We start from the raw sequence: 15,774 nt of genomic DNA, 5'->3' as shown, positions 1-15,774 counted from the left end.
GTCTCTTGCGTTGGCAGGGGGATTCTTTACCACTGAGTCACCAGGGAAGCCTTACTTGTAAAGCGAAAGTTAAAGTCGCTCAGCCATGTCTGACTCTTTTGCGACCCCATGGACTGTAGCCCTTCAGGCTCCTCTGTCCATGGAATTTTCCAGGCAAGAATACTGGAGTGGGTTTCCATTCCCTTCTCCAGGGTATCTTTCCAACCCAGAGACTGAATCGGCGTCTCTTGTATTGACAGGTAGATTCTTTACCACTGAGCCACCAAGGAAATCTTTCTCCTAAGACCACCTCAAAAATAAACTCTCCCTCTTGTCCACTCCATTTTCACCACTGGTCCCTCATCAGGCCACCATCTAAGTAGGTGGGATCAACAGCTACACTTGTGTCATGATTTTAGAGTGTCTCCACACGACCTTCAACACTTCACAGTCATTTGGGTGAGGTCTCCTGAAAACAACAACGCCATCAGGACAGGTAACCCAAGAAGGCATTAACACCTTAACTCAAACAGGTTCACCCACTTAGCAAACCCGCTGTCTAGCAGAAGCCTGAGGGAGTGGGACAGAGGAGGGGGATGTTTTGACAGTCAGGGAAAGCGGTGAGGGAAAGGAGTCCCGGCCTGAGTTACAGCTACCAGAGCAGGTGTAGGTGTGGTATCACATGAAGGGCTGTGCGTTCTCTGCCTGGCCTGTCGCAAAAGTGCCACGGGAGCTCTGGGAGGACAGGCATAGGGCAGCCTCTGGGCTGCAGGCTGTGGGTATCCTGAAAGGTTGCCAACATTCCCTGCAAGGTTGGGGTGTGGGGGGAGGGTGGGAGACAGAGAGATGTGTGATGGATTACAAAAGGCCAAGGCTTCAGAACACCAAGCGACCTATGGGGATGCTCTGTAGGCTGAGTTCCTCTGCTACCAAGCTTCCAGAATTCCAGGGAGGGCATCTGGCCAGAGATGACCCCCATGGATGCCAGGCTTGCAAGCAGGAGGCAGCTCACAACAGATTGCCCACGCTGAGAACTCACACTGGCTGGGCGCAGATGCAGGAGAAGGGGAATGGCTGACACTGCAGGAGACGTAAGCTTCCCATGTCTGGGATGTTTACCTCATTAGGACGTTTTACGTACCATCAGCCAAAAACAGAGAGGAAAACAGCTGGAGGGAGCCCGCTGGCGCTCAGACCTGGATTCTGAGTCTCAGATTCTTCCGAGGCCAAGAGGGGACCTCTACGCAGCCCCTCCCCCCCCTGGCTTGGTCAGTCTATCGACAAATAAGTCAGCACAACATGGGCTGGGTTCCTAGGAGGAAAACTCTTGAGCCACCCTCCAAGGAGCACTGCAGCTGATATGGACAAAGAGGCAGTTATTGTTGTTATAATTACTGTTATCATCATCCCAAGCTCTTGTGTCTACACATTCATCCTGTCATGACCAGAAATAGCTGGGGAATGAGGGGCCAGAAACCTAGGCAACTCCTGGGCTGTGGAGTCCAGAGGTCTGAATAGGAGTAAAGTTCAGAGGGCTTTCAATGTGAGAGACCTGGGTTCAATCCCTGGGTTGGGAAGATCCCCTGGAGAAAGCCTGGAGAATTCCATGGACTGTATAGTCCATGGGGTAGCAAAGAGTCGGACACAACTGAGCGACTTTCACTTTCATAGGGCAGATGAGCAGGCCGGTCTGGAATGACCAGGACAGTCCATTGGGAAAGGAAAAAGCAAGCACCATCGAGCTAGGAGTCAACACAAGTCTAAGGCCAGAAGGCCAACGCCAACAGGGAGGGGCAAGGAATAGCTTGGGACCCAAGAAGTAGGCGGTACCTGGGGGTGGCTGGAGGGAGTCTTAGCACCAGGGAGGGTTCAGGGGCAGAAGGGGTTAATTCTGGAAAGAGCGGAGGGTGTGGAAGAGACTGTGTTAGAGGCTGGAGGAGGAACCAGGTAGGGCTTGACCAAGCAGAGTAAGAGGAGACTGAGGCACGTATCCACGGCAGAGCAGCAGCCAGCCTGAGCTTCCCACCGTACACAGCCCAGAAGGGGCTGGTCCCCCACCAGACTAAACTAAAAACTACAGGCCCCCAGTGTAGACGGCCAGGGGCCTCGGGGTCAGGGATCTAAGTGTATCATCCAAGGGGCATGCATGAGACAGGACACCTTTGAATTTCACTTCTCTTTCTTTGCATCAAGTTCGCTGAAATGTCTCTGCTCCTCCGCGAAGCCTTCATCTCCATCTGTCATCCCTCCCCCAATACGTTTCCCCTCCTCTTCCCCTCCCTCTTGAACTACACACATATTGCTTCTGACTCGACTTTGCAAGACTACCACGTGGGTGTGCATTTGTGTCACTGGGGGATGGGGGGGTGAGCCCTCAGGAGGACAGCTGGGGGTTGGGGGGATGTTGGGGGGCGGAGATCCTCTCTTCTTCCCTCCCTCCCTGGCCAGCTGGAAATGTGCTGCGTGACCATCCAATTTAATTAGCTGAACTTCCTTGATAGTCTTGATAGAAGGAAGCTTAAAAAAAAAAAAAAAAAACTCGCTCTTTTTCAGCTCTCAACCTCCTGAAAGATAATGGAGAGGATCTGACTGCAGGAACGTGGAGCCCCAGCTCCCTGATTTCCCACTGCCAGGGGCAATCAACTGTGAGTTGAAACCTCCATCTTGAAAACGCCAAGCCAAATGAGAGGATCTGAGCTCACAAGCACAGACCTCCAGAGTCTCGGGGCTCAAACCCCTGGGGGAGGCTCACAGAGGCTGCCCAGAGTCCCTAACGAGCAGAGTGGGAGACCAAGGGGAGAAAGGGCTGTCCTCCCCACACCCTCCAGCAGTACCTGCTCTGCAGCCCTCAGGCAGGACCCCGCAGGGCCCCCTGCCACAGCCCCCACCCTGGGGTCACTGGCGTTGCCCCAAGCACAGCTCCACTTCACGCCAGCTTCTCCTTGCAGAAGTGCCCACATCTCAGCACCACCCCCTCCCCAGACCCAGCTTTCTGAGCCCCGCGTGGCTTCCCCAGGCCCTATCAGAGGCCCCCCCCCCAGACCTTCCCCTCCCACCCACACACCCACCCTTGCCTTGTTACTGGCTGCGTCCAGGCCCCCCACCCCTGTAAGGAAGGGGCATTCCAAAGGGACACCAGTGACAGAGAAAGCAAAGGCACAGCCACTGGGGATGGCCTCAGGGGCTCCTGGAGGTGGCACGGGGACACAGAATCCTCTAAACCAGCACACAACCTGAGCCTGAGCTTCAGAGCACAAGAAGCCCGTAGGGATGCGTTCTAGCAAGAGGAGGAAGCGTCGCCGTTTAAGATGCCACTGTACTGCCAACCTGCGTCCCCTGACCACTGCCAATTTTGCCTGGCCACTCATCTCCTGCAGCCACCAGCCCCAATCCTCGCTGGCCACATGTCCCATCCTGCTCCAGCCCTGGAGGTGGCAGGAGGATTCGGCAGGAGTGCAGTGCCCCCTCAGAGCCCACAAAGGCTGGACCAATGCCGCTCGGGGTGGCAGACAGGCAGGAAGGTAAGGTGGGCTGCTCCCAGCAGACAGTCAGGGCTGGGCGGGTTGAGGGCACAGTCCCTACTACTGACAGAGTTCTACCTTCTCTGGGGGAGCTCTAGCCAGGGTGGGAAGGAGAAACGGGCACATCCAACTCTTCATCAGCAGTTACCATCTAAGACAGATTCAGAACCTTGTCACCAAATCACTCAGACAACTCAGCATTCAAACCTCCATTGCAGAGACCACCCTATACACACACACACACACACACACACACACACACACACACACGTCCGACTCAGCATTCAAACCTCCACTGCAGAGACCACCCTACACACACACACACACACACACACACGTCCAACTCTGACCTTTATTCCCCAGTTCAGTTCAGTTCAGTTGCTCAGTCATGTCCAACTCTTTGCAACCCCATGAATCATAGCACGCCAGGCCTCCCTGTCCATCACCAACTCCCGGAGTTCACTCAAACTCATGTCCATCGAGTCGGTGATGCCATCCAGCCATCTCATTCTGTCGTCCCCGTCTCCTCCCGCCCCCAATCCCTTCCAGCATCAGAGTCTCTTCCAGTGAGTCAACTCGTCGCATGAGGTGGCCAAAGTATTGGAGTTTCAGTTTTAGCATCAGTCCTTCCAATGAATACCCAGGATTGATCTCCTCTAGAATGGACTGGTTGGATCTCCAAGTGATGGTTATTATCTCCTTACACTTGGATTTGTAAACCTAGCAACCTACAGATAATTTTATTCTTTCACCTGCTAGTCACGGGACCATAAGGTGAATGAGCTCTCAGCCACTCATTGGTAGAATTAACTGTTCAAAAATCACAGCATAGTTTTAAACCAAATGGTGCTTTTCTTACTTGAAAAAAATTTTTTTTCACAACAGTGTTTGATGATCACATGCAAATTCTTTTGTTTAAATTTAAACTTTTTATTCACTGTTGGGGTACAGTTGATTAATAATACTGTGATAGTTTCAGATGAACAGTGAAGGGACTCAGCCATACATACAGAGGCATCCATCCTCCTCCAAACTCCCCTCCCATCCAGGCTCACATGCAAATTTTTGATGAAAATGTATGAAATCAATATAACCAAAGCTTCATCAAAGTTTGAAATATTTGCCCAGAATTATTTCAGCAGAAAAAAAAATCAAATATTTTGCTTTAACAGAAAATCATTTACTGAGAAAAATTATTGAATATAAGATATTATGGTGAAATTATAAAACAATAACCAACCTAGCATTAAATGAATTTATTTGATCCCACTAACAATCTTAAAGAATACAGGATTCTCAAATAAGTAAAGAAATCAGAATCTGATTTTCTTAAGCTCCATCATAGGGGTTTGCTAATCCTTGACCATTTCTACTTTATTTCAAAGGGGACTCATACGCCCACTTCCTATCTAATGTCATCAATATCTGACCTTTGAAAACTAAAATTGACATTTACTATGCTTCCCCATGGGCTTCCCTGGTGGCTCAGTTGGTAAAGAACCTGCCCGCAATGCAGGAGCCCGCCTGCAATACAGGAAACCTGGGTTTGATCCCTGGGTTGGGAAGATCCTCTGGAGAAGCAAATGGTAACCCACTCCTGCAAACTCCATAGACAGAAGAGCCTCGCAGGCTACAGTGCATGGGGTCGCAGAGTCGGACACGACTGAGCACAACGCTCTTTCTTTTTTCTTTCTGTCTATGGTTCCCCATTGTGTCAACATTGCCAATTACACTTAGCAGCAGCTTCAGATACGACCGATGCTCACCTGCCCTCTGATAAAAATAGCTGCCGTGGATGTCGGGAACAGCAGACGCTCTCTGCTGGCTTCACAGCCCATCAGGCCGCTTTGTGAAACAAGCAGATGAATCCCACACCAAAGGGGAGCGTCGACTCCACCCAACATGGGGTGCCCAAAATTCTGCATGCATCAGTCGCTGAGACGGCTTTTATCAGTTAAAAATAGATCTGTTCGCACCCCCATTCACCACAGCAGAAGCTCACGCTGAATTCTGCAGAAGCTAAGGGCACTCCAGTTTTAGAACAAGAACCCGGGAGACACAGGGCTCAGAAAAGGTCCATAAAGCTGAGCATCAGCCTCTTCTCGATCTTTGCTAACACCATGTAACATACTTTCAGTGATGTCGCCATGGGTCGTCCATCTGAATTTCAGATTCTCTGCTGTGTGCACAGCCAAAAAAGCTCTACCAGGTCTCCCATGAAGTGCATCTGTGCCATTTACACTAGAATAACTCTCCTTCTTGCTGAAAAACTTCCATAAAATATCTTAATTGCTTGAAGCAATTACACTATATTGTAATTAGCGCATTGCCTTATAATTATTTGCTTTGAGAATGTCTCTCTCCACTCCTCCCCACCCTCCTCCACCTCCAGACGTGAGTTCTTTGAAAGAGTTCGTGGTGGCCTAGGTGTCCACCACGTGCACTAGTACACAGAAAAACTTGGTAACTGGGACTGAATTGAGTGGAATTGAATGGAAGTTGCAATACCAACAATTTCCTCAGTTCAATGACGACTCCCCCTCCAGTTATATTTAAGTGGTTATTCAACCAAGCTCGTCACATATCTTGAACATCCATTGTAGGTATCTATTAAGTGACCATCCTAGACCAATGCAATGTGACAAACAAGCAGTCATGGTCAAGGATTTATATACTTGGTTTCTTGTATGTCTACCTCCAAAAAGGAAATTAATAACCCTTACTAGTGTCCCTAAGGCAAATCTCACATTAAAGTTAAGTATGTGGGAAGCTTAGCTCAACATCGAGCACACGAGGATGCCCAGAGGACATTCGCTCTGTCCGCAGGGTCCAGTTTGTGTGTTCACCAGTGAGACATAAAGCTTGTAGGGGGAACCATTTGGTTAATGCCTTCCCATCTCCTCACACCTGCCCCTACACCATTTGGGGACAGTGGCTCTAGGTAATACTCATCCAGACACCTAGTCACAATATTTTTCCTGAAACCAATGGATCATTGGTTTCATAAAATTAAACAATTTTACTCGTTTCTCACCCCACCCATCAACATATGGTGATTTGATTAAAACCAACCCAGAAAGTGGAACAGACCCAGTGGCCTCCAGGCATGCCAAAGATAACTAGGCAACAATAAAGAGAAGAAGGATGGTTTTGGCCTTCATCAAAGCTTACCCACGACAGGATCCTTGTTTTCAGTAAAGAGCCTCCCTCATGTATACATGAAAACTGAAACTTAACCTTATGACGTTATGTGAAAAAGCTGGAATTGGGAAGAAATGACAAGTGCACCAGAGGTGGCATGGAGCTTACTAGCAGGAAGAATGTGTTCGCATGAACCGTGCCTGCGACAAAGCAGAGTTATCCTTACACAGACAAGCAGGTGGATCCCCGTGGAGCAGAAAGGTAAAAATAGTCAACCAACTCTGTTTGCTCATTAAGTCATCATCTTATCATATTAATAATTTAAGTCTCTGAGAATCCCTGACCAAAATCTTCCCTAACCAGTGAAGGTACATATTCTGATCTTCGCTGAACCATCACAGGAGAACCCAGGTCCCAAAGCCTTTCATTCTCCGGGAGATGAATTTGTCAGTGGAGGACCAGGCCCTCCTGCTCAGGGGTCCCGCCCAATTGCAAATTTCCAGTGAGACACTGCCTGCAACCACCAGCAGGTCTTAACCCACACAGAGGATGATGACACGAGGGATTAGCAGGTTGCCACAATAATGCCCCAAGCAACTTGGAGACAAGCTGGACTTGAATCCCAGGAGTTGGTTCAGTCAGGTAGGTGAAATCTGAAATGCCTACCAGGGTAGCAAAGCAAGACCATGGATCATTGTCTAGCTGCTAATTGTTTTTTGTGTCAATTGTAGAAGCAAACTCCTCAAAACTGCAATACAATCAAAACCAACTGGGGCAGTTCAGACCCACAGATATTCAGACTTTAAGGATCGCCACCATGTTCTGAGACTGTCCACAGGTCTCTGATAGAGGTCCATCTGTCCGTCCAGACCGAACTGCTGATGGGCATCCAACCTCCATGCCCTCCAAAGGTCACGGCCAAGGAAAGAGACTCAGGTGTACTTACGCAGAGCGTGCCACTCATCCTGGCGGATGGTCTTTGTGATGTTGAAGGTGAGGTTCCTGGGGATGGTGGCTGAGGAGTAGTGGTATTTGATGTACGTGCACCGCTCAATTTCTCCTGGAAAAGAGACAGGAGGCCAAATGTTAATGAGGCAGCAACCATGTCTGGGGCAGTTTCCAGGATCTGCTTTTCTATCCTGGGGAGAGAGACTTGTTTCATATTGGGCCTGGTGAGATCAACATTTTATAACTACAAGGTAGTAACCTCAGCTCCAAAAGAATAAGAGAGTAGAACAAAATCAAACACCATCAATTTAGATGGCCCTAGTGGTAAAGAATCCACCTGCCAGTGCGGGATTTGGAAGAGACTTGGGTTCGATCCCTGGGTTGGGAAGATGCCCTGGAGAAGGAAACGGCAACCCACTCCAGTATTCTTGCCTGGGAAATCCTACGGACAGAGAAGCCTGGTTGCTACAGTTCATGGGGTCACAAGTAATCAGACACAACTGGGCACACACACACACACACATCTCTGGCATCATTCAGAGACAGGAAAAATCCAAGTTGAGGGAGATGGCAGCTTGTTAAGAAAGTAGTACCCATGTGTTTAAACTTAAGAAAATCAACTTATACGTCAAGGGAGGATGTTTGGTATCTAAAAAACATTTACAGTCTGCACCCATGGACCAGCAGCAAGCAGGTGTCGGCCTTAATCACGGAGCACGTGCTGTCTTGCGGAAAGGTGAGCTAGAGGGGCCTCTTCCCTCTTCTCCATCCCATGGCCCCCACCAGCCTCACCTCTAAACACAAAGCACTTAGTTCCATCTGTACCTCCTTGAACCAGTCTCCTCTCAGATTTCTTGGACAAAATCAAAGCCCCTTGACACACTCAATTGCCTGGTGCAATTAGGACCTTTTCTGAGACACTGTAATCAATCAATGCAAGCTTTGCTAGTCAGATTATCAAAATAGTTCTATATCTCAGAGCCAGAGGTTCTCAAATGGCAGCCCTGGGACCAGAGCATCGGCATTCCCTGGGAATCTGCTAGAAATGCCACTACCCAGGCCTAACCCCACACCTGCTGAATCAAAACCCCCGAGGTAGAGCCTGCAATATGAATTTTACTAGGCCCTCCAGTAATTCTGTTGCACACTTGAGTTTGAAAACTGCCACCTTCGAGAATCTAACAGAATTGACAATGAGTGAGTTTATAAATCCGCCAGGTTGGCCAAATTCAAAAGGTAAGCAAGATTAGGAGATCTTGGTCTCCTGCAGGCTCTTCTATTGGCACTTACTTATCTGGGGGATATTAAAACTCAAGTGTCAGGGCATCATGAAGAATCAGGAAAGGAGTGATTTTTAAAGGTTAGGGGTTTTAAATTTTGGTTTTGCACCTGAATGGATTTTGATGGTAATCCATTTTGCACCCCACTGATTTTCAATTTATAAGTAGTGGCACCTGATTGAATTGTCTGACCCCTGGCTCACTGTCAGCAGGGAACCTGGCAATAGGTGGAGTGCAGTAATTTAGACAGCGCCTTATTGTAAATCACGTCTGGATGACCGCCCACTGCTAGTTACTGGCAGACACTCCTGCGATGGGACAGATGCTGTCCAGAGGCAAAGTTCTGAGGAAAACGTTAGGTACTCTTTTTTTTTTTAATTTCTCAGCTCCTCTGCCTCTGTCCTCTTGGCCCACAAACGTCCTGAAGTCTCTCACGGGCCCACCATCCGGCCCACGACACCCCCCCACCCCGACGTCCCCCCACACCATCTTCCTTCTTCCCTCACCTGCTGCATTTCCAGGAGAAATAGTCTTCCTGACAGTCTCCGCTTCCAGAACCCACATTCACACTTCATTTCCATGACAATTTCCACTGACAGCATCAGTTCCCATCCAGTCTATATCACAAAGCCCAGGGCCATCCCCAAGGCTTTCTGGGACTCAAGTGGTGCCCCTCCTCCCTGGCATCCAACTGGTCACCGAATTCTGACAGTTTTATGTCAGAAATGTCCCTGGAATCCAGCCTGCCTGCCCTCTGTCCCCACTGCCTCCATCATAGCTGCAAGAACACGATGACTGATCTCAACAAACAACCACACTGACTAAGGACTTATGAGGTAGGAGAGACCTGCCAAGTACCTAGCAGACCAGTGGTTTCCAACGCAGGTCTTGCAGCACATATAAAAGGCATGTGTAAGGCAGCAGGTGGGCTGCTGGGCCTTGGCCAGCCTCCCCAAGGGCCGAAGGAGCCACATCCCCATAACCCATTTGTGGCTTCTATACATGTCACCATCCCTGGGTCAGGAAGCTCCCCTGGAGAAGGAAGTGGATATCCATCCACTCCAGTATTCTTGCCTGGAGAATCCCATGGAAAGAGGAGTCTGGTGGGCTACAGTCCGTGGGGTCGCTAAGAGTCAGACACGACTGAGCAATTCACAGTTACTTACACTTACATACGTGTGTGTCCCACTGGTGGCACACTCTATTATGAACAATGCCTTACTAATCCTTCTATAACCCAATCAAGTAGGTGCTATTATACTCCTCACCCCTATTTTACAAATAAGAAAATGGAGGCTCAAGAAGATTAAGTGACTTGCCCAAGGGAGGAGCAGGGCCAGTATCAGAACCCAGGATCGCCTTATTGGAGTATCTCTCCTGTCAGGCCACCCTCCATACTGCCGCTCAGACTGTATCATAGAAAGAAAATGCAGTCTATCACTCAGGGGATAAACCCCACCCTCCTGGCAGAAAGTCCCAGCCCCCACTTAGCCCCAACCAGGACACACACTAGGCTCCAGTCAGGCGCCACCGAGGTTGGATCCGCTCACAGCTCTGCCCCTCCTCTTGTCCCCACCTTTCTTTCACAGGTAGACACCTCCAGCTCCTCAGGGAAGCCCCGCTCACATCTAGGACAGCACCCAGCAGAAGGCATCCAACTGCCCCGCCCCTCTCCCCCTTCCTGATCCGGTTGCCCTGCTGCAGCCAGCACCAATGAGCTGTGATTTATCTATTTACACGCCTCACTCCTCCACTGGATTACTAGTTCCTGGAGGGCAGGGACTTGTCTGATTCATTCATCTTTATCTCCCTGGCCCCCAGCACAGGGTGAGCACCAAGAACCTATGCTTTGAAGAAGTGATGAATAATACAAGGCGCCCTTTATAAGATCACAGTGGGTAAGGAATCCAACTGCTTCTTTGTATGCAAGGGATGAAAATAATGGAGGCAAATTAAAATGTCACGAATAAATGGAGGTGACTGTTGCAGAACTCTGGGAGCCTATGGCCAATACCTCTTCCCTGTCTGGACCATGTAAGGAGAGGCTTGTCAATCACATATGAACACAGAATAGCCTCTTACCACACTTTGTAAATGTAATCCAAAGGACAACTAGGTCAATGGTTTCAGGGTAGAAAAAAGACAGAGAAAAGAAAGAGAGGGAGATATTAGGAAGAAAGGGAAAATATTCATTTTACATGAGTATCATGAGCAACCACGTGGGGCACACACAGTTGAGCAGGTTGTACACTGCACAAGGATGCCTCTCTGGGGGTACCTGCGTGCTGAAGTACAGCCGCTGCTCTGCTTGCGAAGACCTGCACCATGGTGGGGTATGCAGGGGGTGTCTCAGTCAGGGAGGCTGCCTTCAGCTAATTTGCACAAAGCTGGCATGAGAACTAGGAGCCACCCTACACTCCATAATTTCAATATCAAACAAAATACTCCCTGGGCCCAGCTTGGAAGACACAAGATGGGATCCCGCTGGTAACAGCTAGATGAGTGCCTGTCACTCACATCTGAGAGAAGCACCTGATTTCCTGGCTGAGACCAGGTTCTCTCAGCCTCAAAACATACTCAACCAAGTGGCCACAGGTTCCAGGCTTCCTGAACCTTCCTCGGCCCCAGCCTACCCAGCCAGCCAGGGAAGAGGCCACCTGCCACTCAACAGGAGAAAGACGCTGACGGACAGGCGCGGTGGGCAGCCGGCCAGGGAGCTTGGCTGGAGAACTTCCCAACAGCCCCGCTGGAGGCCCTCACTATTTGCTTTGCCTCAGGGATGCAAGCATCCTGCCTTTGACAGCAATTAAATTTGAAAGACTCAAATATTGCCTAAGAAGAAAGGCAAAATATTTACCCATGTGTCTACAGGTCCTGTCAGTGTGCTGGGCTTTTGTCAATACAGGCGCCATCTGGGCACCAAATTCGTGTGCCCAGAATGTGGGCTTCCCAACACAAACAGGTTTTCCTGCAAAGAACAGTGGAAGGTAACAGAGAAGCCTGTGACCTTCCCTGACTCCTGCATTCCAGCCCAGAGAGGGGAGCTTCCCCCTCCTGAAGCCTCAGCTGAGGGGCCAAAAAACTAGTCAGTGAGGCATCAGGGGTGGGGGGTGCCTCCTGTGGGCACCTTGGGACTTTATACCTTCAGCCATGCCCTGCCTTCTGAGCTGAGGACCCTCCAATCTGCGTGTCAGAGTCCCAAAGTGTTAGTTGCTCAGTCATGTTTGACTCTTGGCGACCCCATGGACTGTAGCCCGCCAGGTTCCTCCATCCATGGAATTCTCTACGCAAGAATACTGGAGTGGGTGACCATTCCCTTCTCCAGGAGGATCTTCCTGACCCAGGGATTGAACCAGGGTCTCCTGCACTGCAGGCAGATTCTTTACCATTTGAGCCACCATCAGAGTCCCAGGGAGACAGGATACACAAACAGGTAACTGAGGAGGGTTTCCAAAGCGGTCAGTTTACAAAGCTGAGCAGAGGGTGTCAAGGGACCAACCAAGGGTGGGGCAGGGCCCTGGGGCTGGCAATACAAGGAGCGGGGACAACCCCAAGGCTGGGCAAGGCAGAGCAGGGACAATCATGGGAGTCTGAAGAAGAGGACCCTGGGAGAGAGGTGATGCAGGCTCCAGGAGAGGGCACAGCCCACCTGTGTTAGGGGCAGGATATAAATGCCCAATCTCTCGCTCCTCCCACCCACACCTCTCGCCAAGTCTCCCCAGAGCTGAACCCACCTAGAAGTCAAAGGGCAGGCCAGCCTCCGAGCACAGAGCAGGTAAAGACGGAACTGGACTCAACTGGACTCAAGGCACAAATGCAAGCATCCAGCCCTCTCCCCTTCTACATCATCACTCCAGCTCCCCCTAGTCCAACGAGAGCGCCTCCTTCCTCCCTTCCACCTCTCAAAGTCCTCAGTGGCAAAGGGAGACCTGGGAACAAGGAACAGGGGGACACAATTCTCATCTTTTCTCTCCATTTCAATTGCTTTAAGACCCAAGGCATGAGTCTGGTTCAGCTCAGTTCAGTCGCTCAATTGTGTCCGACTCTTTGCGACCCCATGAATCACAGCACACCAGGACTCCCTGTCCATCACCAACTCCCAAAGTTCACTCAAACCCACCTCCATCAAGTCGGTGATGCCATCCAGCCATCTCATTCTCTGTCGTCCCCTTCTCCTCCTGCCCCCAATCCCTCCCAGCATCAGAGTCTTTTCCAGTGAGTCAACTCGTCGCATAAGGTGGCCAAAGTATTGGAGTTTCAGCTTTAGCATCAGTCCTTCCAATGAACACCCAGGACTGATCTCCTTTAGAATGGACTGGTTGGATCTCCTTGCAGTCCAAGGGACTCTCAAGAGTCTTCTCCACACCACAGTTCAAAAGCATCAAATCTTTGGCGATCAGCTTTCTTCACAGTCCAGCTCTCACATCCATACATGACCACTGGAAAAACCATAGCCTCGACTAGATGGACATTTGTTGGCAAAGTAATGTCTCTGCTTTTTAATATGCTATCTAGTTTGGTCATAACTTTCCTTCCAAGGAGTAAGCGTCTTTTAATTTCCTGGCTGCAATCAGCATCTGCAGTGATTTTGGAGCCCAAAAAAATAAAGTCTGACACTGTTTCCAGTGTTTTCCCATCTATTTCCCATGAAGTGATGGGACCAGATGCCATGATCTTAGTTTTCTGGTAATTCACATCAAGTCCTGATGTGGTCCCTGCACACAGTAAGTGTTCAATAAATATTATTGGGTTGGCCAAAAAGTTCACTGGGACTTTTTCTTAACGTCTTATGGAAAAACCCAAACTCTCTGGCTAATCCCCTAGTCATGATAAATCTCTGCCTTAATACTACTTACTCTAAGGGGGAAAGACCACAGGAAATCAGAAATAATATCAGCAATGTTTGTATCAAGTTACATGCAGAGGCAAGGGGTGGGGTACGGGGGTGGGGAGAGGAAGAGAGAGAAGTTTCATATGCAGTGACCCTAGGAGGCTTGTAGCTCGAGAGCCGATATAGGCTGGGCATGTGAGGACGCAGACTGCAGGGGAGCAGAAGAGACGGGCCACACGACGGACTCTGGACTCCAATCCCACCCGACAAGGAGACCACGGGCGAGGTTCCTTTCACTTGCATCTACTATCAGCAAGGTGTGGTTCCCAGGCGTCTACTTTTCCAGAGCTATGCGTGGTAAGTGGGAATCTTCTTAGGCAGGGAAATTTTAGAGGCAGTGCTAGGACTCAGCCTCATGTCATCTAGAATCACCTCCCATAAACAGGCGACACTTATGTTCATGCATTAGAGAGTCATTCCTTTGGGTCAGACACTATTTTCATAGGCCCCTATTTTTAAAACTCTTTTAAGTCAGTCCAAATGGGATCATCCCTCGTCACCAGTGCCTAGGTATGGATGAGATCCTGAAATCCCTTTCCTCTAAACTAGAGAGTTTCCCTCATAGCTCTGCTGGAAAAGAATCCGCGTGCAATGCAGGAGACCCTGGGTTGATTCCTGAGTCAGGAAGATCCACTGGAGAAGGGATAGGCTACCCACCCCAGTGTTCTTGGGCTTCAGTAGTGGCTCAACTGGTAAAGAATCCACCTGCAATGCGGGAGACCTGGGTTCAATCCCTGGGTTGGGAAGATCCCCTGGAGAAGGGAAAGGCTACCACATTTCAGTATTCCAGCCTGGAGAATTCCATGGACTGTATAGTCCATGGGGTCACAAAGAGTCGGACACAACTAGGCGACTTTCACTAGACGAGAGGGACCCTCAGCAGCAGGGCACCCCTAGAGATGAGAGACTGAGAAAGGCACAAGAATCCCAGCAGCTCATGGGGGCAGGGTACGTGCTGTGAAGGCAAATCCACAACTTCACAACCATAGCTGGGGCTGACCAGGGTGGGCCTGAGAAAGAATCAGAACATGGGAACCCCCTCTCCAGCCCCCACTTTAAAGTGGAGTGATGCAGGCTGGGTGTGGGATGGTCAAACACATTGATGTTCAGGAAAACTTGGGTTTAACAGTCTATAAAAGGTTTACTTCTGTGGTACTTTTTTAATAAGAGTTTTTCACTTAAACCGTGATTCCCGAGAAGGGACAGGTGTGGCATGCAGGCTTCCCCAGACTCCTTTGACCCCCAAATCCTGTTTTTACTCAAAGAGCAGTTTCTATCACTCAACTGTTAAGTTCCTCAGAACTAGAACGCAGGTCTTTTGTTTGCATTTCTACCCCCCAGGGCCAGGCAAGGGTTGACACAAATCCCCCACTACATCTATGGATAAATGAGGACTAGACACCAGGGTCTGTTCTTTGACAAATGGTCTACATGAAGATGTAAGTAGTTGGCTTCAAGTTCATGCTGGCATCCTCCCTGTATGCACACCTGGGAGCCACCAGCAAAGCAGCATCAGGGACGAATGCTGCTCAGGTGTGTGCATGAGGCCCTGAAGTTGGTCTGGGGTCTCTGTGGGCAGGACCAGAGCCTTGGCTCTCATTGTTCTCAGCCCACTCGGACTCCCAGGCACACCAACAGCACCCACACCAGGTCCGCAGCAAGCTTTCCACCTCATCACAGCCGACGGTCCACTTAGCCCTCCTGGGTGCAGGAGAGTCAATATTCACAAGAGACGCTCAAGCAAGGATGTGAGAGCCAGAGAGCAAGTGCCCTGTCCCCCTGGAGGATGACCACAAGGTGCTCTCGGCACAGTTACTCTGAGGGAGGCACCAGGATCCACGCTGAACTCACAGCAGGAACCAGTTCAGTGCAGCGCATTCCACTGGCTTCCCTCCTTCCTCCCTTCCTGGGAACTCCCCCTAAAGTCCCTGACTCAAGCTCTGCTTTAGGGGGACCCAAACTCTGAATCCCAATCCCAGAGAAATCCAATCCCAAAGAAAGACCATGCCAAAGA

The 15,774-nt window shown here is 49.9% G+C and overlaps 1 protein-coding gene across 1 annotated transcript in view; it reads right to left on the bottom strand.

Moving 5' to 3' along the window:
- Positions 1-11,196, bottom strand: part of LOC129552715 (transmembrane protein 178B) — a 273,406-nt gene extending 262,210 nt beyond the window's left edge. The window contains exons 1-2 of the mRNA XM_088831883.1: positions 11,148-11,196; positions 7,588-7,701 (exon numbers count right to left, since the gene is read on the bottom strand). Coding sequence (XP_088688009.1) covers positions 7,588-7,701; positions 11,148-11,196 — 163 coding nt within the window. The remainder of the gene's footprint in view (positions 1-7,587; positions 7,702-11,147) is intronic.
- Positions 11,197-15,774: the final 4,578 nt, after the last annotated feature.

The sequence above is a fragment of the Moschus berezovskii genome, chromosome 3 (genome assembly GCF_049115385.1).
Source record: "Moschus berezovskii isolate FMDL1 chromosome 3, NW_MosBer_1.0, whole genome shotgun sequence".
Classification (NCBI taxonomy): domain Eukaryota; kingdom Metazoa; phylum Chordata; class Mammalia; order Artiodactyla; family Moschidae; genus Moschus; species Moschus berezovskii.
This window is presented reverse-complemented; position numbering and strand designations above follow the sequence as displayed.